General features: G+C 41.8%; 1 protein-coding gene and 1 long non-coding RNA gene across 2 annotated transcripts in view; one reads left to right on the plus strand and one right to left on the minus strand.

The window, feature by feature from the left end:
* The window catches only part of MND1 (meiotic nuclear divisions 1), a 43,256-nt gene extending 37,099 nt beyond the window's left edge, over window positions 1-6,157 (plus strand). Inside the window, exons 7-8 of the mRNA XM_080344371.1 lie at window positions 3,435-3,479; window positions 5,556-6,157. Coding sequence (XP_080200497.1) covers window positions 3,435-3,479; window positions 5,556-5,662 — 152 coding nt within the window. The 3' untranslated portion in view covers window positions 5,663-6,157. The remainder of the gene's footprint in view (window positions 1-3,434; window positions 3,480-5,555) is intronic.
* Window positions 3,447-23,907, minus strand: LOC308040397. The gene is made up of 4 exons (XR_013922124.1): window positions 23,719-23,907; window positions 23,541-23,636; window positions 8,198-8,351; window positions 3,447-4,320 (listed from the first exon to the last, which is right to left on the minus strand). It is a non-coding gene; the product is annotated as an uncharacterized lncRNA (long non-coding RNA).
* Window positions 23,908-24,678: the final 771 nt, after the last annotated feature.

Consider the following 24,678-nt stretch of genomic DNA (forward strand, 5'->3'; position numbering starts at 1 on the left):
GAAAGAGCAGCTGTGGTCAGCAGGAGCATCTGCAGGACCCCAGCTGAGCTTGGGACCCAGTGGTTGTGGTGGTTTTGGCAACTTACCAGTTGCCCTCAGTGCTGTCTCCAAGTTTCTCCTTTTTACAGTTCACACAGTTTGTGTCCTGATTCTTCTTTGGTGTATGTGTATTAAGTTCCCATGCTATTGTCTTATTAGGCCTTAAACTGTCTTTTCCGTGCAATCTAAAAACCAGGAAGACAATGGCTGTATGATGCTGTGGAGCTAGAGAACAGGTAGTCAGAAGGAGCATGACTTTGAATTCCATGAGTACACAAAAGCAGGTGTGTCTGGGGGATGTCTATTTTACTACTCCTCCTTTCCTGCACCCTCTATGCATGTTCACATACAGATGACTCAACCAATGAAAGTTCCAACAAGCAAGTGTAAAAGGTTTCCAGAAAGTAGCCAAGGTGCAGATCCCTTCATTTTTCTCAGTCCTTGTGATGGAGTTGGGGTCCTCTGGAAGAAGCTGTCGGTGATGCAGATGTAGCTGGTGTCTTCAGGTGATGTAGACCCATAACTGCCAATATCTGTTTCTCCCTCCTCTTTCAGGCATGGTGTTGGGTACAGCAGGCACACAAGATCCAGCAGTGGAATTGTAGGCAAGAGTTGAGCTTGATCCCAAGGCATTTTAATCTTGAATTCAGATAGCTAAATGCTCACCCCATAGCCAGGAGGCAACAGCTGAGGTGGTGACAGTAGTTTCTGGAGGATGGATGAGGTGTATTGAGGTGTCCGTGAAGGAATTTGTGGTTAAACTGACTGCAGTGGCATCCTGCAGCAGGAGCAGTGACAGTCTCACTTGGTGACAAGAGACATTGTAAGCTGTCTTGCTTGAATGAGCTTGTTTAGGCTGGACATGAGGAACAAATGGGTACCTTGCAACTTGCCAAGCTAGCTGGCATTGCTGTTGATACAATATGCCTGATGGTCTAAGCAACTTTCAACATGGCAGAATAAATCCATACCTGCATCCCCATATGTTATTGTACATATGGGTGAGTGGGGGAGCCAGGCTAAATAGGAAATTGCAAACAGCAAACACTTGCCTCAGCCTCTTGTGAATGCGTTTCCTGGAGATATCACGTGCCTCAGGCTTTACAAGTGGCTCTTGTTTCCCCAAACCTGGCCCCTGGCAGCAGAGTGACACAGGCATGTGTGTTCCCAGCTTCTGAAAGACCGAGGCAGCCTCTTCTTTGATATTAAACCAGATTGTTTGAATGTTACCTTCCCCATCCTGAAGTTATGGCTCCACTTGTGATCCTTCTACACTTCTACCATGACACTGTGCTGCCAGTCTGTGATCAGTCCCAGGTGATGCATGGAAGGAATGACATGGTCAAAATATTTCTTCATTTTATTTGTATAACTTTCACTCTCAGGAGTTACTTTCATTGTTTTTTTGTTTGTTTTTAGTTCTCAGTTATTTAAGTTGTTGAAGGCACTGCCCACTGTGGGATTTCCCTGTTAGAGCTTCCTGCTCTTAGCACCATGATTTCATTTCTAGGCACAGCTCAGTTATAGGCAGCCACTGCCATTCTAACCACCCTGTTGCCCAACCTGTATCTGCTGGTCACTTTAGCCTTTTCTTTGACTGCGGCAAGAAATCACATTTTAAAAACACACCATCACATGTATGTATTTGAACATGTGTTTGCAATGTCTGAAGGTTGACAATGCACCATGCTACCACTGTTTGGGTTTTTTTATGCACTGTACCATATGGTCACTGTGCTCTAAGCACAGGGCTGCGTACCAAAAGCTGCAGGAATGTCGAGCAGCCGCGTGATGCAGAAGTTGGGGGCTCAGCTGGTCAGCTGCTGCCAGCAGAGTGGAGGTTTCTGCAGAGACCTGGCGCGTGCTGTGGAGCAGGCTGGCTCGCCTGCCGTGGGGATGCTGTCACCTTGCAGCTCTGGATCCCTAGAGTTTAATATCATCCTACTTTTCCCCCCCTTCATTTCAGACTTCATTACTTGGAGTGAAATACAGCTTTCCAGTTTTACTCTAGAATTTCAAGAAAATGCTGAGGGAACTATCATAGGTAACACATTTAAAATCTTGCCCAGTGGAAGCCCTTACTCTGCAGACTGGCTTTAAGTAGCATTAGGTAAAGTACTGTTCAAAATGCCATTGACTGCCAGTATGTTGTCAGTGCTGCCAGCCCTGGAACTGAACAGGTAGGGGTGGCAACAAGAAATCAGCAAAGGAAATAAGGAAGAGCATGCAAGCAAGCAAAAATGCCATCTTCTCACCCTCTCCCTTCTTTTGCCCATCTTAATTTTCTGTTTTTCTTCATGCTGTGCCCAAACCTTCTGATTATGGGTCATTTTTAGAAAATACACTGGTTTTAAAATGGTATTTTAGTCTGAATTAAACATTTTTCACATGGCTTATTGAAGTATTAAGGGTAGAATAATGAGTGCTTACCTTCCTGTTTGCTAGCAGATGATTTTTCAACATAATTTAATTTTGCCTGAAGTATAATCTTTAAAACAATGGATACTTGATCATATATTCACTTCTCAGTACCCCTGGAGATAACTTTCATGCTGACCATTCCACTGAGTATTATCAAGCAAGTACAAACAAGACTAGCTGGAAGTAACTGTTACATGTGGGTGTGAGAACCGTAATAATTCTAATAAATTCCCACGTTACAAACCAACCTGCTCAATTTGATTCAGTATTTACTTTAATGGGAGCAAGGTGATCCAACAGGAATTTTTCTTGATACTGTTTTGCCTCATGGAAACTATATAAAAGCTATTTATAGTAATGGTAATTTACCATTATGTATTTAACTCTGGAGCAGTAGTAAGGGTGGGAAGCCAAACTTAATAACCAGGAGCATTATTTTGTCTTCGTTTAATTGAGGTGGTTCTCGAAAGACAGGGAAGCCTTCCAGAACTAGATGCTTAACTTCTGGATTAATGTGATAGGCTGTAACACTTGTCTTTTTCTTATCTATATAGAGCCATGCCTATCTATGTAATGGATTACTTATGTATAGAGAGGATTATAAAATATTTTCCGCCTCAGTTGCCTCTAGTATCTTCAGGCCATGTATCCTAGTTCCAATCTTTGTACAGACAATTAAGCCCCCAGGTAAACCACACCAGGGTTATTACATTTTTAAATACACTTCCAAAACTCGAAGTTGCTCATATGGTATCTTTTATATTTCTTTGCTGCTGTTTAACTTAGCTTTGTGCTTGTTGGAACCTTGAAAGTGTAAAGCAGAAGAAGGGTTTGGATGCAGTACAGTAACTTCCTTACAGTGTATGGTTCCCTAAAAATGACATCAATTAAAAAAATTAACCTCTGTGCCTTGAAATCATTAATTGTATGATTTTACTCTGATGTATTTTTTTTTTTTCTCTTCTCTATTTCAGGACAAACAAACAAAGTAGCAAAGGAGGCGGCCAATAGATGGACTGGTGTGTATGCATTTATATTGCTTAACAGAGCTTCAGACTAGAAGAATTTGAGAAAAAGAGTCGTTATTGTTAACAATTTTAAATTTCATTAAGATTTGATGTAGGATGGCCCTCACTTGTAAAAAGATACAGAAATATGTTTTGCTTATAAATCATCATGATTCAAAATAATACATTTTCTCAGTTTGGTTAGTGAATGTAACATAGCAGGTTTGTTCTTCTGGAACTATCTTGCACACCAAGTTAAAACTGGCAGCTCATTTTTTTGGCTGAGTTTAAATCTCTTCAAGATGAGGAAAACTTTGAGACTGGAAATGACGGTTGTTAGTTTGGCAGTGTCATAATTTGAGATATTCAGAAAGTTTAATTATTTCTGAATTTTTTTTCTATTTCTAAGGAGTAAAATGCTCTATGGAACCTTATTGCTGCTACCATATGATTGATGCTAATGTAAAGTAGGTATTTCTGAAGCTAATTCATCAGCTTGCTAATTCATCAGCTTTAACATGCAGGAAAAATGCTACACAGTTTTGAAGATTACTGTGATAACATTTGTATGGAAGTTTAACTCAATTTTCTGGTTTTGCTCAGCTTTGCTATTGTTGTGGGTTGAGATAAGAATAGTTTAATAGGACAGCAAAGAAAAATAATAGTATTAGAATATACAAAACAAGTGATACACAATGCAATGCAATTGCTCAAGTTCATTCCCAAGCTGCAGTATTTGCCCCTCAGACAACTCCAGTTTATTTACTGAGCGTGAGATCGTATGGTATAGAACACCTCTTCGGCCAGCCTGGGTCAGCTGTCCTGACTGTGCCTCCTCCAGCTTCTCGTGTACCTGGAAGAGCATAGGAAGGTAAAAAAGTCCTTGACTACCTGGCAATAACTAAAACATCAATATATTATCAAGATTCTTCTCATACTCAATCCAAAACACAGCACTATACCAGCTACTAGAAAGAAAATTAACTCTTTCCCAGCTGAAACAAGGACAGCTATATTGCTATAATTTCCGTTTTGCAGAGCAAGCTATATGTCCTTTTTTAAAAAATTATTTGGAAAATTGTAACATTTTTGTTTAGAATTCACCTACTTCTGATGGACTGCTCGCTATTCTTGGTTATGCCAAGTGCAGCAAGATATAGTCATAGTCTTCTGTCTGTTGTATCTTCATTTGCACTGGGTTGTTTACTGCATATGAGGAAGCAAGGTGGTTATGTATATGAAAATAACTTCTAGGGGTCCTGTTATCAGGGCTTTCTACTGTTGGCGACAGGCTGTTGGTCTCAAGATGGTAAGACTGTAGCAAGTACTTTGCTGTTTAATAAGACAATTTGGTTACATGCTGTAGCATGGTTTTTCTTTTGAAGAGACAGTTTTAAACCAAAGTGTCTGGTGGTCAAAGAAAAAAATATTTCTCAGGTGTGCAGGCACAGTGAATACTTCCTGTCTTATGCTGCAATTTATGGTGTTAGCAATGAAGTGGTGAGTTTCAATCAATATTGCAGTGAAAAATTGTGTTAAATTTAATTGTGTTAAATTGTATATGCTAAAATAATAGTTATGTGATGCTAAAAGAGAAATGCTGACTAAAATAAAGCTATTGAATCTTTTCTTATTTACTTTCAAATAGAATACATATTATCTGAACAAACAGGTTTAGAAAGGACCTTATGGTTAATTTGAATCTGATTTTTGCAGTTGTAGACAGTTACACAGTATGTGTCTAGTTGAACAAGGACCTATAAAGTACTTATTATGCATATTCACACTTTCCTCATCACTCTATAGCAGGCTTACACTGTAATTGTAGCTTTCAGTCTTGTCATAGAAGAGTAAGATAAGATCAAGGAAACCTCAAAAACAGAAGACATATTTTACTTCGTACTGAGTAAAACATGTCATTAACAAAAGCGTCCCATTTTCTGTTCTAAATCTGCTTAATAATGTTGTTCCCCTCTACCCTTTTCACATACGTGCTGATAGTGCAAATGGAAGGATTTTGTTGTAGCCACATTGTAGCTCATGCTTTCCTAAACATTAAAAACTGAATATTTTTCATTCTATTTACAGATAACATCTTTTCAATAAAGTCCTGGGCCAAACGTAAATTTGGATTTGAAGAGAGCAGAATAGACAAAAGTTTTGGAATCCCAGAAGATTTGGATTACATTGATTAGTGCTGAGCAGTTGATGGCTGACACAGTTGTACATAGTTTGTTGTATATTATCAATTAGCATTTAAATGTGTATCTGAATCCCCTCCAAACAGCTGACTACCCTTTAATTTGCAGGTTTTGTTAAAGTTAATCAAATTCTAAAACTATTTGTTGCATTTCCTTTTTTTCCCGTGTATTCTCTGGACAGTAAATCACTGCGTTACTTCTATGAAAGACAAACTGAAAATGGATAGTGCTTATAGAAAGTATCACAAAGTCCTGAGGCTGGTTTTTACTCTTATTTTGCTTAACTGCAAGTAGAAGCTCCAGGGATTTCTGTTTAAACATGTTGAAGGGTTTGGAGTGGAAATAACAGGGAGCAATATGGAATAGAATGAATTTTTCCCTCATCTTGACAATGAAATAAAAAATATGCAGAATCCATTAATGGAAAACAGTGAAGATGGTAAGGATGTGAGTAGAAAGGCTGAGGCCTGATTTCAAGTTGTTCTTTATTGTATTGCTAGATCTGCTTGTAAATTTAGTGACAATATTCTGTGTGTTGTTGGAAAACACTAGTTCATCAGAGCTAAATCTGTTCCAGCGGATGTACTGGACTTGAGACCAAGAAACGTTCTCTGGCCAACCCTTTGCACCACAGTGCACCACGATTTAGGATGCTAAATTGGGATGTGAGAGACCAAATTCAATTTTCTGTTCAAATTGAATTGAAGGTGCTGAGCATCTTTGGGTTTATTTACATTTTTCAATTTCAGACTAAAAAAGCAGCAAATCAAAATAATGCATTTCAGAATGTCTCAGTTTTCTTTGGTGAAATTTCACAAGCATCTCGCTCTTTTATCAGCTTCTGGTTTCTAGCTATGATCAGTGCATGACTACAAAGAGAGGGATGGAGAGTCCAGGCTGTTTTTGTCCCTCCCACAGCTATGGATTGCAAGATGGCATTTCTCCTGTTCCCCTCTGGAGGATATAGGCTTTACCTTTACTGGGCAGAGTGGCCTGCTGCAAGGTAGATGTGTGTAAATGTCTGTCTGCCTTTGATGTAACCTCTGATGAGAGTATCGCTGAGAAGGTGACATTTAGCTGGAGATGTGCTCAGAAGTCTGTCTCCTGTGACCTTTCCAATTAAAATGTTTCCTTGCAGTTCAGTGTGTGTTAAAATCCAAGGATTTCAGGTTTGCCCCTGGCTATTGTTTTTCCACATCTATGAAGACAGAAAAGTAATTGAGAAGTTACCAAGTGGAAGATTTTCCTCTTACAGAGGTATCGTCGCAAGCTGTCTGTTACCCAAAGGAAAACGTATGTGATGCCTGGCACACAGTAAAATGTCATCGTGCTTACTGCGTCATTGCGATGGAGGCATTTCCTTTTCTGTATTTGGAAAGATTTTATTCCTAATATGTCTTATATTTAATGTGTGTTGATAACCAAGTAACAGCTCACCAGCTGCTAATTGGTAAAAGCTTGATGCAAGTAGGTAGTAATGAGCTGCATGCAGTGTTTTGTACCAGGCCTGGCTTTTGTCCTGTCCATGGAGTGCCCTCCACTAAAGCTACATGGTGCTGCCAAACCAAGGTACTGATATACATGTAGAGTGGGTGGTGGTTCTAACAGTTGGATTTTGTGCTGTGAAGCACTAGAGAAAGCTTTTTCTGTTCTTTGTAGAATATCTTTCTTTTTATTTTTTCTCCTAAGCGTCTGTTTTTTCTGTGAATCAGTTCTGTACCACCTGACAGGTGTCAGAAGCTCCTCAGCCCATCTGCATTTGAGAGCACGTATCTGCCACACACGCAAAAGATGGTGACTCAAAGGCTTGCTCATATGAAGGAATCTTGAGTGCATGAACTTGTCGATGGTTCTTTCTTCTTAGAATCACTTTCACATGGCTGAACTTCTGCTTGTCAAGGAGTCTCGGGTAATTTATGGCCTGTAGTAGTTAGAGCACCAAGACTTCCTCTGGTACCTGTGGGATAAGGGTTTCTTACTGATTTTTACTGCTTTGGCTACTTTCCAAATTCAAAAGGAAATGAGGATGGCCAGTTATGTAAGTTTAGCTGCAATATTGTGGCTTCCTGTCTGTAGAGTGAAAGCATTGTGGACTGCAATAAACCCATTAAATATAATAAATAGCAGTTAAATAACTGTAATTGAGTTAGACTTGCTTGGAGGTCCTGTAGTCAGTCAGCATGAGAGACACGTTTAAAATGTCAAACGCAGCCCTCGTGCTTTGGACACAAAACTTAAGTAGTTTGAGTGCAAGGAATTTTCAGCAATGTAATTTGCTGTTGAGTTTTGTTTTGATTTTACAGGTGCAGAATAGAAGACAGATATGCAATCATACTGTTTTCTACTCCTGTCTTCTTCTGGTGTTGGTTAGCAAGCCTGGTGGGAGAATGCATCTCCTCCCATAAGGACACAATTTTGGCACAGCCAGAACAGAAATTTCTCAGCTAAAGAGAGACAGAGAAGAAGAGGCGCATTATTATCAGAAACTGATGCTTGTTACTGCAGTGAAGTCAATGTATTTCACACTACCTTTCTCATGATTCCGCATTCTTTTAGTGAAGGTGTCTTTCAACAGGAAAAGCAAATCCAGATCCTTTCTGAGACAAAAAGAGACAATTTCTATGTCTTGAATATTCCAGGATGCTTTCAGACGGCTGCATCTGCTCACTTTTAGAGCTTTTTTCTTAAAAAAAAAAAAAAAAAAAAAGATACTCATCAGACTGCTGAATCACACAGTATGAAACCAGGTATAATTATGTGATTTCAGATGTGTGTTCACTTTCATTTTTAAGAAAAGCTAAGACTTTTGTTTTCTGCTGAGTTAAAAGTGGCTAAAAGTTAAAATTATTTTCCTTCTGAGGTGTGTTTGGCTATTAGCCTATAACAGAATGAAAACAATCAATCTGATCTTGTGTCCTGGTTTGTTTCTTCAGAGTTTTCTTAAGGTAGACTCTTGGATATTTCTAAAGAATCTGACATGGAAATAGTGGGGTTTACATGCTTACTTCTGCTGTCATTCTTGTGGTTATGTCACAGCTATATTATGTATATGTCTTCCTCTTTTTTTTTTTTTTCCTTCCTGCTGCCCTGAATGGTTTTTTTGCCCATGTAAGGTAAATATTTTCAACTGTTATAGCTCAGTCAGGAGGTCAGGCCCTTACTACACTTGGGGTTTATAATTAAAGCAGCTACTAGTGCAAAGTGTGAAAATCAAAGGCAGTTCTTTTTAGCATAGTCTGCAGCTCTGATAGGAGCACTGTCAGGTCCAGCTTTTCAAAATAATCTCAGGAGGAGCTTATCACTACAGTACTAAGCTGAGCTGTTGGGTAGGGCTACTACTTGGGACTGATTTGATTAGCCACTGTGAAGCAGACCTAGACACCGGAGAAAATATTTGTACCTGATCTATTTAGGAACCTGACTGCATCTGCCCTGAAAAAACGTATTTTTTCTCAGCTTTTCTTTTAACTAGTCAAGCATGGGCTGTACAGCTCCTTTTGTGGTACCTGCAGAGCACTAAAATGTTAACAGTCACAAGAGTGTTGGTTTTGATGTAATTCAGCTGCTAAGCCTTTCATTAATGCGCCCTCTGAAATGTCATTACTTTTGGGGGATATTTTAAAAAGGAAAATCCAGGCTCTGATGCAAAGGGTACAGTGATGCTGTGACCAAGTGGCAAAACTGGAACTGAAACTTATTAGGGGAATGATGGGAAAAGAAACCCAATCTGTGATGGTGCCTACAAAGTTTGATGCAAGAGCTCCTTACAGAGTCCTGTCACCCAGCTGTATTTCTGCCAGTCAGATGATCTGACTGGTGCTTATCTTCACCTTGTTTCTTGCAGAGGTGAGGTTGGTATGATTATGTTTTCTGTCATTTCTCTCCTCCTTTTCCCTCCCAGTGCTCTTAAATTTCACAGTGGATTTCAGCCAAATTTAGCCTGAGTGGCTGTGCTGTGAGCTCGTGATTTACCTGTTCTGCGTGGCTGGCTGCCTGAATAAATACAGGCTTTCCCTTCCCCTCCTGCCAGTTTAGGGACTGGAGAAGGGGTAGAGCATGCTGGGGATGCGAGGAGGAAGGAAAAATGTCAAAGATGGCTGTAAAATACCTGGAAGCATTTGGTGCCTGCTGGTGGTGGAGTTCATATGAGTTTGGCAGCATTGCTGGGGCTGAGATGGGACGGTGTGTACAGTGTTTCTGTGGAAAGGAACAGGAATCTGGGAAAACGGTCTCTTGGCAGCCAGACTTCATTCGAGATTATTAGTCTGGGGGCTCATGGCACTGTAAATTTACAGAAGGCTTTGCTGAGGAAGCGATTAGATGTCTTGCCTGCTCTAGAGGATCAGCACACCCCAGAAATCCACGTGTGGTGGCTTCAACAGCTGAAGTCCTTGGCTAACCCGTGGGGTCACGCAAGGGATTGGATTCTTCTGTTTGCAGTTAGCTGCAATCTAGATACGCTTCTGTAAATATTCCTGTGCTTAAGGGATCTATCTACCTTCACACCAGCGATAGCCTTTCTCTTCAGCTTCCTTTTTCCCTTGTCCCTTTTGTGTTTTCTCTTGCATCCCTCCACTCTCATTACCCTTTCAGATCTGCTCACAGAAACCACGTAGGCTGATGGAGCAACACGCTGCAGTCTGTACAGATGGCTGTCTGTCTTATTCCTCCTCTTGCTGACACACCTGTCAGTGCACACACCTTCCAGTGCACAGGCATATAGGAAGGAAAGTATCTATACATAAGACTTGCCTCTTTAAATTTATGTGCAGAAGGTTGCATGTCAAGAAGGCTAGAGGGCAAAATTGTCTGTGAATACCACAATCAGCACTGAACTTTTCAGGGTCACTTCAGGAGCATTATAGCATCCCACAAATGAATGAACAGTTTTTATACTATGGATAATTTGGTCATCCGGTCATTATTTCACCTAACCCAGTTAGAAATGTTTTCTTTTTGGGAAAAAAATCCTGGTGAAGTATTTATAAAGAACAGTTTTCAAGTAAAACCTGCTGGGCAATTTTCTGTTTCCAGTTGTTTGATGAAAACTCAAGTTATTCTGATAAACAAAGTGCCTTTCTACATGGAAGACTTCATTTTAAAAAATAGTCCATCCTTTTGTTCCAAAGAACCCTGACTGGTCTACTGGCAACCAGCTCTTAATTAAATCCTATAGCCAGTCTGAGGGGCACCTTTTTTCAGGGGAGGTGATGAACTGTGCTGCTGCTGCTGCTGAAGCTCAAAAGGAAAAGCTGTTAAAAATTATGACTCCTAGAGAAAGCCAGTGGGGTAAGAAGCTGTGTTTGCAGTGAAAAGGAGCTGTGTTACCACCTGGATACTGAAGCCATGTCACACAGAGATCCACCTCCTTTCCTGGCCACCTTTGGTTGTGTCTCCTGCCTCAGGCTGCGGCCTGGTGACATTCTGGAAATCAGATTTTTACACTGAGGTGCAAAAGTTTTGTGGTTTGGTTTGGTTTGTTTGGGATTTTTTGTTTGGTTGGAGTTTTTTTGGTTGTGTTTGTTTTATTTTTCCTCATTTCTGCAGTCTGCAGTGGGAAAAATGTTTCTTTTTTCTTTCCCCCCCTTCCCCTTTCTGTTAAGAAAAAACAAAAAGACGAGAGGGAAAAAAAATCAATCCCATTATGTCTTCTTGCATTACCATTACTACCCATGCAAAACAATGCCTCTGGCTGATCCTAGCCTTCTGGAGGATTTTTGAAGGAATATAAAAGTCAGATTTTCGTATTTTGAGTTTCTCAGAAAAATTAATTGGCTATTGAGTCAGTTTATCTTTCTTCCCCTGTTATGCTATACTTGGTCAAAGACTCACAGGCACAAATGCTTTTTGATTAATTTTTTGCATGGACATCAATTAATCATCACAATAAACTATATTCCTCTGTGGGCTTGCTTCCCTCCTAAAATACATTCTAGGGAAAATGCTTTTCACTATGTTTTTAAAAAGTCAGTTCCTGAGATCAGTGATTAAAAAAGGAAAAGTCAAGGCTCTGTAACAGAGCTATTGGTTATTCCATGGTCATAATTATCTTATCTGTTTGAGAAGAATATGTAAGAAATAACACTGAAGAAAGTTATACCAAAAGCTCAAATATACCAGACTCAGTATCATCTAGTGAAAGGTAAGATGGTTGATTTATTTATTTATTTATTTAAAAAAATTTTCCACTATGCACTGATTTCGATTAGGTATTTATCATTAGCATCCTCAGCTATTAAGAAAAAAAAAGCCTGGATGATATGTTCTGGTTTTGGTGTAACTACCATCAAAGTTTCAGTGAGTGAGTAATTTTTTTTAAACAGATATATTGAACAAACCAGCTCCAAATCCATCTTGGAGTCCATCAGCTTTTCTGGTCCTTTCAAGTAAAGGTGTTATAGAAGCACTGGTTTACTGTTCTGTCCTTAGATTGGAGGCAGTAAGAATGAAAACAGTTAAAATAATTCAAGATCAGAACTTCAATTTAAAATGTTTTGTTCAAAACTGGTTATTGTCTTTGTTGTTTTTTAAAGACAGCTTCAAAAAACCCCCGATATGCCCTTTCCTTATTGTTAATTATCAAAATAATTAGAAGGTTGTACAAACCTCGGAAAACTGTGCATGTCTGAGTAGGACATAGGCCTTCACTATTCTGAGTAGCCATGATATATATGCATTTTGGGGTTGTGTATTTTCATTCTTCTTTCTTCAATGCTTATGCTAGTTACTGAAACAGAGAGTTTTCTGTTAAGTGCCCTTTACCGATATGCAAATTTGGCTGTTAACTTGATAGGAACTTGGGAAATAAAAAAGGGGAATTTGATTTCAAATTTTTGGTCTTTTTAGGCTTTTGCCTTGTCAGTCATGAGCCAACGGAGTGGGTTTGTCTGATGTCTGTTTCGGACCAACTTCCTGAATTAGAAAATCATAAATGAAAAGCATTGATTCCTGACTTGATATGCAGATATTTCCTATACCAAACCCTCAGCTTTTGGTGGGGAGCAGATAAAAAACAATTTTTGCAAAGTCTTTTGCTATTTTGTGGTTACTGTTATTGGTTACTATTATTGGTTAGTATGTCTCCGCCTGAATTAGGGCCAGAGGGAGGGAGTGTTCACTGCCTAAAAAGCATTAGCAAGATCTACACTTAGCTCTATATTTGCTGGCAGTTCCCCTCCCCCCCTCTTCTAGACAACTTTATTTTTGGCATAGTAACCCTCACAAATGCTTATCTTGGCAAGTGAATGGTGAATAATTGTACTCTAATGCAAGTGCTTTTGCATCATAAACTAGTACGCAATAGTGCAAGCGATCATTTATAATTAATTTAAAAAAACAGAGGAACAAGCTTGCAGATGTACTATGAAGTTACTGAAAGAAATCATTTGATATCAAGCTATCTACTTAACAATGTAATATTTTTTCAAGGTTGTGTCTTTCAGAGGCTTTAGTTTCATTCCCCATTCAATGCTGATGGAATGATTCTGTCACCTCTTCTATGAATGATGGCAATGAAGGTGGGACAGACACATGGCTTCAGCTTTTACTAAAATGAAAGAAGTTTTGCCAAGAAGGCAGCAGAGGAAAACCTTCTGAGCAGAAACAGTCTACTTGAAAAATAAACATTTGTGCAGTAATGCCTTTACATCCTGCCTGATTTCTGACTACTTCAAAAAGCATCCAAATCTGATTAAGTTAGTTTATTTTCTCATCCACTTCTGCACCCACACCCTGCAAAAGCCTGGGGTTTGCCTCTTGTCTTTGCTCCACCTGACAGGTGTCATCTTATCTTGAGTTTTGGCCGTTAGAGGTTGGTGCCAGGAGTTTGGGCTGCGAACCTTCTCCTTCCAGCACTGCAGGTGTCTGCGAGCCGAGATACTGCTCCTCGGTTACTCATGTGCAGAGAACAGCCTCACATCTGTCTGGAAGCTCTTGGTAGTCTTGCGTGAAAAGTTGTGTGGCAGTGCTAGAAGAACATTATTCCCTTTATTTTAGAGCTCATGTCCATGTATTCTTTGAAGTCTGAAATACAGATACTGCATGTGCCTGGCCTCCCATCCCTCAGCCTTCAATATTGTAGGAGAAGCAATAAAAGTAGAGAGTAAATACAGAACAGAGCAAAGACTGAAGATGAAGGGAAGGAAAAAACCTCATGACTTCTACTCTGAAGACAACATTTTAACATTATGTGTTGAGAGAGACCATAGAAGTGTCTTTTCTTATCTCTACCTCATGCTTGGATTCCAGATCACTGTAAACCAGACTTCTTGTTCACAAAGGATGAGTATTATCACTTGCAGCCTCACATGGCTACTCCCAAGATGGGAAACCTTGGGGCAACATAAACAAATCGCTTTCATTTGCTTGCATTTCTATTTAACAAAAATGAAAACTTTAGGTGCCAGTGACTTCATGCTTGCAATAACCATTATTATAGTGGCTTTTTATTCCCCACTGCAGAGGATGCTGGCTCATTGAGAATACCCCCAGCTGTGCAAGGTAGTGTCTCCTCCTCCTTCCTTAGAACTTGAGCTACCCTGGCAGAAATTAACCCTTTCACTCTACAGAGCAGACTGGTGAGGTGATGGGCCCTTCCAAAAGCTCACCTCTCCTCCTGGCTTCTTGAGACCAAAGGGCTGGGATAATGGGAAAGCCCCTCTGTGCTCTATGTGAAGGGGTGGCCTATTTATGCTTGGGCTGGAATAAATCACAGATGGGCAGTTTGGGGCCGTGTGCTGTAATTTACATTGGTTGCTTTTTTCAGCAGTTTCCCCAGAGCTGGTCAAGAAAATATCTGCCACCAAGGTGTGCAGTTAGCATCATGGGAGCCCTTGGGGTAGCAGGCACTTCTCAGTTTCCCTTGTCTGTGTGGCAGCCACAGGAAGAACCAGAATTCGTAAGTACAGCCAGTGTGGCAAGAAGTGCTGCCCTCCACACCTCAGTCAGTGGTGTGTGCCCTTGCATTTGACAACTGTGAATTTTCAGTCTACTGGCAGGAAAAGAAAACCTTCCTTCATAGTAAAACTGAATGATACAAAAGAAAATGACAGGCTAATTGAATTAACTTGGGCAGGGGTGCTCACCAGTCTCTGTCTTTTGCACCCTGAGAGAAGTGGTGCTGGTCAGCCTGGCTAAAGTTGTGTCCTGGCAGAAACTTTGAGTCCTCTGTCCACCACTTTGAAGGTCATAAAGGCACAGTGACACAAAGCTGTGACAGGTCGATTTAGCATTGCCATTCCACACTACTTTAAAACATGTTATTTTAGTTCTTTGGGCCATCTGATCAGGTTATCAGCCCAATTAGAGGAATGGGATGCTGCTGGTTCACCATCCTTTAAAATGAGCTCTGTACTGTAAATGCTTTCTTGTTATTCTCAAAATCAGTTTCCATGGTAACTCTGTCACTGGAACAATCTTTTTGTCCATGAAAAGGAGGAAAATAATTTCTTTGTGAGGAATCCACTGCTCAGCCTAGTAAAATTCCCTTTTTACTTGAGCCCTATTCACCTTCAGGCAATTGGTATTCTTGTTTCCATTCAACTCCACCAAGTGTGCCCTGGGTTTCACCCCCACAATTTCCCTCTCCAGCTCCTTTTTGCCTTCTGAGTTGCAATCAGTACCTTTTGCTTCAGGCATAAAAATCTGGGAGGTTTTAGCTGCAGAATTCCTTGGCATGTGGCTTCCATCTTACTTTTCGGCTAAAGCTTCTTGAATCGCGCCTGATTTTTATCAAAACAGAGTAACTTTGCCGGAGCGCTCTCTGCAGCGGGTCTGGGAGGCAGCGCCATGCAAAGCGATGCAGGACATTGTTCCTCTGGCCTTGCTTTCATTGCTGATGTCTTGTTATGCCTCAGCCCTAGGACATGTTTCAGCTGGAGCACTCGATGGCAAGGCAGAGCCTTGGTAATCTGCTGTGCACCGTGGAGCTTCTCTCGAGGAAAACTTGTGATTGCTCAGAGATGAGTCATGCAAAGAGTCTCTGTGAACAAGCCTTGGATGCTATGTGTTTTGCAATGTCTTCCTGCAGAAACAGGTGTTGTGTGTTGAAATGAGACACAAGATGCAGCTTTAGGCTGCTGTGGAGAAAAGCAGCACTCTCATCACAAGCCTTCGAGACTGAGGAGGTTTTGTTGAAAAATGTACTTTGGTCAAATGAAACTTAAAGTGTGGTTGTATTGCAGCCTAGCCTCTGGAAAGGACCAGCCTGAGCGTATCTTTTCATGAGCATCATAAACAGTATTGCTATATCTTTTTTCTTTATCTTAATTATTTTTTTACTTATACCTCCATTTTACCTGAGAACTAAGGAAAAGATCTTGCTCCACAGTGCAGTTTCACCAGCTGGAGCTTTCCTGGTGTGCTTCATGCACAACACAGTCTCTTTTGCTCCTGGCTCCTCAGCAAGATACTGAGTGTTTTTCAGCATCTGCCTTGACATCCCTGGGGGTTTGGAGTACAGCTCTGCCCAATGCCATGTGAGGCACTTGTGAATCTGTTTTTTTCAGAGCTTTTCAGGAGACCAAGTTCTACCGGGAGACTAACAATCTGTCAAGTTAGTCTCTTCCCTAGCACAGCTAGATGAATTCAAATAAATAAAGAAGATTTTGTGAGGGTTTTTTTCACTTAAGCTTTCTGTTGCTAAAGACATCAGGATTGTAAATCATCCTTTATTGCAGAAGCAATTGAGCCTGCTTCCAAATACAGTCAGAACATGCAATCTAGATTAAAGTAATTTTATTTTGCTATTGTTTTCAGGGCCCGAATACCTTGGATATGTTCTGGCGTCTCAACAGAGACATGCAGTAAAGCAGATTTTTTTTTTTCTGAATAACTGTGTTTGGAATTGACAGAAGTCTCGTCCATTTTCAGCTCAAGAACTATTCTCGTCGGCTTTCAATGCTTTTGAAGCATGGATGCATTACCTTCAACTACTTAAACCAGAAATTTAAACAAACAAAGTTCAAGGTTTAGTCCATTATGCTTTTTTCTCCCTTGTTTTCTTGTTTGGAATGGGAGGTTTCCCAGGAGAATTAGATATGAGTTTCTGCTCTTTTTCCTTGAGAAAGTTGCATCGAGCATCCTCTATTTCCTTTCCACGTGCTGGTCATGGTTGATAGAATAAAAAATAAAACTTCTGAATTTTGCCCAAATGGACAAAATTTGAAATGCTTACATTTGTATAAAACAAAGGAAGAAAACCTAGCTTATTTGCTTGAAGATTCATGAGTTGGCACAAACCCTAGTTGTGTCCCTTTGTAGGTTGTTAGTTACTGTATGTCCATGCAAACTCTTACCTCGGGCTGCTAGGACTGTGAATCATGTGGAACATGTCATTCTGGTCTTTTCATTGCTGGTTACTTGCACAAAAAATTGACCTTTTGGAAATACCAGCCTGTCCTCTTTGCTATTGTACATCATATTAGAATATAAACAATTTTAGAACATTTTCTCCTAGGACTTTTTTAATGTTTCAGTTTCATATATTTTCTGTTAGTAAAATGATTACTTAATGAATGCATTTAATTATTTTTGAACATCCATAATTGTATGGCCACAGATAAATCCCAATAATGAGGCACCAATTCAGAAGTTTGCATTGAAGAGTGACCTAATTCTTTATATGGTCAGTTAAGAGAAAACAAAATATTATCACAACAGACAATATAATTCTGTTAAACAGCATTTCTAGCTTGATTGGTAACATGCTTTTACATCCATATGATTTGCCATACCCCTCCATCTGTCTAGTCTTCTAGTTCATACTCTTCACACATGACAATTACCCAGTCACAAATGTGTTTTCAGGCTGAAACTTTTATAATTTTTTGCCTTAAGAAAAGCAGTTACAACCCTCTTCTTGGTGTTCTGTGGAATTGTGATGGTGATGAATTGCCTCTTGAGATTCTTATCCTAACAGTTTCTAGCACCTCTGTAAGAAAGTGTTATTAGCATCAGTTCTACTTAATGTTTCGAAGTGTTTAACCTAATTGTAAACAAGAAAACAAAAAGCAGTTGGTAAGGTGTGGGGTTTTTTTTAATTGTTCTGATGAGTGCATACATATGTGCAAGACAGTAAGCCTGCTCTTGGACTTGAAGAATTTGGAGAGTCCTGTGGATGAAACCCCTGAACTGAGCCATGGCAGTGGTGGACAAGGGAGAGGTAGGTGGATGGGTGTTCACCACCTTGCAGACTCAGCATGCAGCTCTAGCGAGCCTGCACTGTATTTCTGGCTGTTTTTCCTTTGAATGTGCTGCACAATTTTAATAACTGAATGGATCTGAAGGGGGGTAGCCATGGTACCCACTGGCAGGGACTCAAGTTCCACCGGGGCCCACAATGGGAACATGTCCCGTGCATCCGTTGGGCAGGAATGCAGGCAGCTGTGGGAGGCTGTCGCATTACCCTCTGTCCATCTTTCACCTACCTCCTCAAAAAACTAATACACTCAAAAATAATTTAGCTGCAGAGATGCAGTATAAATTTATGTTAAAAATGAAATGGCTCTTTTGTGTCTTGCAAGGACTATATCCCCAGCTGGGGTTAAATAGGGTATGTGTTGTTGCCTGCCTTTATACATTTGGGAATAAGCTAGTAGCTTGTTAACAGTGCCTAGCAAGTGGGAGAAGAAAAGTGGCATTAAACCCAAGTCTGGCAAGGAGAAAAATCAAATGGAAAATATGCATTTTTAATATGCTACTGGATAAGTATATAAGATCAGACCAACATTTCTTGTAACCTGATATCCCTCAGGAATGAGGGAAAAGCTGACTGCTTGCTCCATTGAGCCAAAAAATAAGAAAACATATAAATGCAAGTGTGTAGTCAGCAGCATAAAGAATAATGCTTCAGAAAGCCAAGGGCAAAGCTGGAGTGTTGAATGTTAAAAGGATAACAACTTTACACAGAAACACAATCTATTATTTGTAACCTATTTGTACAATAATTTCCAATATTCTAAAGGAAGTCCTGATCCTTCTGCATTTACCCAGCCACCAGATGGCTGTTTTTGGCAGGACCTAAGGAAATACTGCACGTTAGCCACCTTCTGATTTCTTGATGAAAAATAAACAGACTTCAGCTGTATGCATGTAATTTATTAGAATAACCAAGATGTATCTCCTAGAATGGATGAGTTGTTTTCAGAGGTCTATTTATTTAATGTTTTATCAAGCCCTTTGGAGCAACACTGCAGTTGCATTTCATTTGAGCATCACCTGGCATATAGGATAAGTTTGGAAAAGCAACCCTGCCTGCACTTCAGGCACCCAGCGGAGTATATTTTTGGCACAGCATGTGGAGAATTAGGCACCCAGCTCCAGTGGCCAATGGGATCCTCATCCAGCCTCCGTGCTGGAGCTGCACCTCTTCCCGCCCAGCTGTGAGTGCTGTGCTGCTTGGAACAGCTGCTGAGCGAAGGGTCACAGCCCCTGGGATGTCAGTACAGTGGCTAAATGCAGGTGCATCCCTGGGGAAAGGACAGAGGTGCTGGGAGTTAAAGCCCTGTGCATCAACAATGCGTTCCCCTAAGGAACTGAAAGTACCTGCAATTATTTGGAAGGAAGCTGTACCAGTGCCAGTGTCATTTTCAGAAGACAGTGATGGCATGGGCAATTGCAGATGTTCCGTGAAAAGAAATGAACAAGTCTAAAATTGCTTTCTGGGAAATTAAAAACACCTTAAAAACATCCAAAATAATCTGATTTTTCTGCAAACCTTTTCTATGTAGCATTTGAAAGGGAATTAGGAAGTCTTAAGTATCTAGACTGATCCCTGGCTACAGGAATACAAGAAAAAAGTTGCTCTTCTGGCTTTTCCTAGGGTGGCCCAGGGCTCTCTGTCCCCCACTGTGCACTGGGGTCTGCCCCGTGGCAAGGGTTTTTGCAGAGACTCCTCCAGAGAGACCGAACTGTTTCAAGTGAGGGGGTGATGTGGCTTCTGACCCGGGACAAGGTGTCAACTCCCCACTTTTCCTTGGCTGAGCTGTCTGTGGGGTGCCACTCAGCTGTATGTCATTGAGGTGGAGGGGTCATGTGTATTTTGTGGAAGAATCATGCTGTTATTGCATGTGCCATTTGACTTTGGAGGTGGTGGAATCAGGGCCCTGGAGAGGACTTCAGTACCGTGTATCTGTATGGCTGTCATGAGATATTCAACTCTTGACTAGGATTTTACTGCTTTATGCAGTATAGGCATCCAGAAAGGACTGTTGTTGATGCTGTGAGTTGAGTTCGGGTCCCCTCATCCTTCCCACTTCCATGTCAGATGAGTTGTACTGCTCTGTCTCAGCCTGTCACCCACCCACTGCTCCCCACGCAGCCCAGGTGCAAGGCACTGCCCCTCCTCGTCCCCCATTAAAAACAGCCCTGACATCACTAAAATAAAATGCCAATGCTTTGGGGTGGTCAGGGCAATTTTGGAATACCAGTCCTTGTCTTCAAGGGCAGATTTATTTTCTCTCTTGTAGCACTCTGGCTTTGCTTTTCCCAAAAGGATTAGCCCTTCAGTTAATTTACTGAATGAGCAAGGTGACGGGAAGGCACTCGGTGAGAAACTGGTGGCTGCAGCTGTGCTAGTTATCTGGGAATAAGCAAACAGAGCAGCCCTGTCACAGTGGGCAGCAAGCTCTGCCCCAGCTGGAGACCCCCACCCATATGTGGACCGTGGTGCTCTGGCACCGAGCCGGGCAGCGGCCACCCCCCTGGGCTTCTTTGTGGGTGTAAAAAAGAGCTGGCCTTAAGGCTGCGGCATGAAAAATCCCTGGTACTTCACAAACTCTGCACTTTATGTTGTTTTTCTAAGTTACCTAAATTTCCCCTTCAGTTTCGAATGGAAGTGAAACTCAACTAGCTGTCAAAAGTGTGGAGGGGGCGGGATGGGGACGGACGTAATTTTGCACAGCGACATCTTTTTCTCAAATGGGTTATTTGATAAGTAACTGCAACTCACAGGTTTCCAGTTGCTCCTCAAACTACCCTCTGGCCTGTACCACAAAAGAAATAAACACATTCAGCTTCTTTCTCTAACGGGAGAACATCTGTGACCCATTAACATCAGATCCTGGGCTGCAAAGTCAGCTCTGGAGCCAGGCCTGAAGCACGGCTTGGGCGAATCCTTCATTCACTTCTCCGAGAGTTTGGCATTGCTGTTCTTCAACATTTTATCGGCATGTTTATTTTTGTTATAGTAGCACTTCAGGAGTTCAAAAAAGAGTTACAGCAATATTTTACTGTGTTTAAGTAAGCTTTTAACAGTAGCTTTTCCAATTCAGATGCATTTTTAAATCTTCCTTATTTTTGTGCTGTGTTTTTTTGATGTCATTAGTGCATCCTTCTCTCTCAAATGTATCTACATATAAATGTGGGATGGCTGCATCCTTGACAGCTAAGCTTTTTTCTGACATACTGCACTATTAAACTGATTCTGGCTGCTTTACACCTTTACCAGGCTTTAACCCTTTGGGCTAAAATTTCCCATGCCCATTATCTGCCTCCAACTGGTTTATTTTCCTTATTTTTAGTTGCAGAGAAAAATAGCTCCACTGGACTTACGTTAAGTAAAACTACATCTTACTCCGATTAAAACCTTCTACAGCTACTGAAGTTGAAAATTAAACCACATGGTAACTCTGCCGTGGCTCACACCGTCTCTTTTTCCGCTCCATCAAGCTCTGCCTGCAGCTGCGCCTGATGAAATACCGTGGTCCTACAAATGAGATGCGGCCCGTGAGACACGACATGGCTCTCCAAGCGTGCCTTGGCACTGGGATTTGCCCAGCTTTTATTGACAGTGTTTGTCACCCCATGGCATCCTGTTTTACTGTTTTATTTCTAAATCCACTCAGGACTGATGGCTTCACAGTATCACAGTATGTTTGGGATTGGAAGGGACCTCAAAAGATCATCTAGTCCAATCCCCCTGCTGGAGCAGGAACGCCTAGGTGAGGTCGCACAGGAACATGTCCAGGCGGGTTTTGAATGTCTTCACAACCCCCCTGGGCAGCCTGTTCCAGTGCTCTGTCACCCTTACTGAGAAGAAGTTTTTTCTCAAATTTAAGTGGAACCTCTTATGTTCCAGCTTGATCCCATTACCCCTTGTCCTATCATTGTTTGCCACCGAGAAGAGCCTGGCTCCATCCTCGTGGCACTCACCCTTTATATATTTATAAACATTAATAAGGCTTCTCACAAGGCTGGTATTTATTATGCCCGTTTGCTATGGACCATCCTTTTAATCTGCTTATGGGCATCATGTAGCTGACTTGGTCTATAAGGTGCTATGGATGATTCCTGTTTTTGTGTGGGCTTCCCTCTGCTCATCCTTCTTGCTGCCATCTGAGGTGGCCTAGAGGGTGCTTCCCATAGCTGAGCACCAGCGGTTTCGCTGGGGAAATCCTGTGAGGTGGGAGCGGGGACTTTGTGCTGCTGTGGCCCAAAGATGCATGTGACCTTCACAGCCCGAGCAAGTTTGCATGGGTAGAGTGGACGCTTATATTTGGGAGTCAAGGGGATGTTTTCCTCTGGCCTTAAGTTGTTATTGGTGCGGTTTATTACCATGGTTATGTAAATAACATGCCCTTGCCTAGAAATAGTGACAGGCAGGGTTGTATGTTGAAAAATGAGTGCCTTTCAGGAAAGTGCAGCTTTACTGACGCCTGTTTTGCAGTTATTTCCCTCAGCTTATAGACAGCGCAGTTCTGTGTTAAATGCTGCCTTTCGCTCAGGCCAGGGATGTGCAAACCGCAGACACCAGTGCGGTGCTGCAGGATGGAGGAGTTACAGAAGCCAGACACCTCCTCATGGCACGGCTGCTGCATTGCCGCTTGTTTTATTGTGTGCGCTTCGGGGGTTGTTTTCTTTTATTCGTAACAGCTTAGAAATGCACATAGCAATGGCTTAGAAATCATTCCGGCATGGGAGAATAAATATGCATGGGTACAAATCTAAAGGGCAGGGAAAAATTCAGTATGATTTTCTTCTCTTCAGTGCAGACGTGACCCTCAGCGAGAGAAACTCAACGCGTGCCCTAGATTTCCCGCTCCCCACCTCTCTCGTGCCTGGGTACCGCAGGGCTCCCAGAGCAGCGTGTCATGTTTTCTACATGATGCCATCACTTCAAACTGTGCAGTGAACTCATGGGTTTAGGGAGTCCAGCGTCATTGTCTCTGAAGCTTTCAAAGCTTTGCTTTAGTTTTAAATGCCTCTTTAAGCACAGACAATGCTCCAACAGGCTTGCTGAAACTAAATGAAGCTTATAAAGCTTTGAATGCTATTGTAACATGGTGGGTCCCGCAGGAGACTGCAAAATCCTGCTGCGTGCAAGGATCCACCACGCTTTCAAGTGGATGCACTGTATGTGCTAAAAAATGTAGGCAGAGCAGGGCAAGGAAAGGACAAAGCGTGTCAGCATATTTTTTGAATTACCTAGCATTTGATTGATACCGCAATGGTAACATTGCTTTTGAAAATAAAAGAATTCTCTATCCTTTCTTCTTAGGTACACAAAGAAGTTTGGGATAGAGATATATTCTACATACACTGTTTTCTTATTGGAGATTCCAGAGCAAGTGGCTCTTTTTGAATAGATTGCCTAACCATATTTTTTTCTCAGTCTTTCATAAGCTGCAATATTAAAACAACCTACTATTGTCCTGCATTCATCAAGTCTTTTATGTGATCATATAGATGTTTGTTTTACTGTGCAGATTTTTTCCAATGAAAAATGCATGAGAGGGGGAGAAATGAAAAAAAGTAGGCCAGGTAAGTACCCGATTTTTCTGGCTGTGTTTAATCACAGCCCAGAAAGTCAAAGCAAGCTGGCAAAAATTCTGCTTAGAAACAAGAGCGCAATTTTTGTCATCCATTAACAACTTACTGGGGCACTGCTGCGCCGCCTGTTCGCTTTTCCTTCCTCTAACAGGCGATGGGCTGCTGATCCAGATCAGGCGCATCAGACGAGAGTGATTCCTCCCTGATGAGCCCCAACAGTGACAACCGGTCATTAATTGCAAAAATTCTGCCAGCATGAGGTTTTAGAAACAATTTATACTTACTCTGCCAGGGCAGGCTTTGTCCTGGGCACTCTTATCAGGCTGAATTAGTCTTTAAAAGAATTAGGCTCAGTCCAGCAAGTGCTGCACTCACTGTCTTCACTAAAAATCTTTGCTGGGGATGTGAGGAAGGGGGAGAGACGCACGATGGTAATTGTCACCAGAAGGAAGAGAGAATCTCTTGTTCCTGTATTGTTTTATTATTCTAATGATGAGGAAGCACCCTGACGGAGATCGTGGCCCCGTTCTGCCGGGAGTTACACAAACACTGGGATGGCAGGAGAGTCTCTGCTCCCAGAAAGCTGGCAGGCTGAGCAAGTGAGCTGGGCAAATACCAGGGAGAAAAGGGAAGGCTGCTTATCTTCAGTTGTCACACGGGGAACCGAGCACAGAAATTTATGGCTGTGCCCTGCCAGGTCCTCTTTTCCTCTTTTTTTGGTCCCTCCCTGTGCACTCACCCATGAGCTGGTCTTTAGGGAGCATGTAAGCCCCATGGCAGAGGTTGGTGGGACTCAGCTTTCCTTGGCTGGGATCAAGCCCAGTGATTTTTCTGGTCACCTGGCAGTGAGTGTTTGGGGACATAATGCCCCTTTGATGAAGAATGAGCTAGCTGTGTGAGGAGATGACCTGAGTGAAGGCGATATCACACCTCGATCTCTCTTTGGGATTTGTGGCTTTATCAGGGGGGACTGGCCATTGCTGCACTTGCTGATAGGGCCAGCCCTGGGTGTGTGGGGTGGGTGTGGGGATGTACAGCCGTGGGGTGATAAAGTGGAGCCGGGTGAGGGAGGGAGGGAGGCAGCCAGTATGAAAAGGCTGCAGCCTTTTCCCTCCCCCGCTGTGTCCTGCGCACTGAGCTCCTTCCCACTGACGGGTCCACAGCCAGGCTAGCGGCAAGAAGAGGGCCTGGGTTCTGCTGGAGGCTGCTAGAGACCCCAGGACAGGCATCTTTCAGACCATGCC

Source organism: Nesoenas mayeri (assembly GCF_963082525.1).
Source record: "Nesoenas mayeri genome assembly, chromosome: 4".
Classification (NCBI taxonomy): domain Eukaryota; kingdom Metazoa; phylum Chordata; class Aves; order Columbiformes; family Columbidae; genus Nesoenas; species Nesoenas mayeri.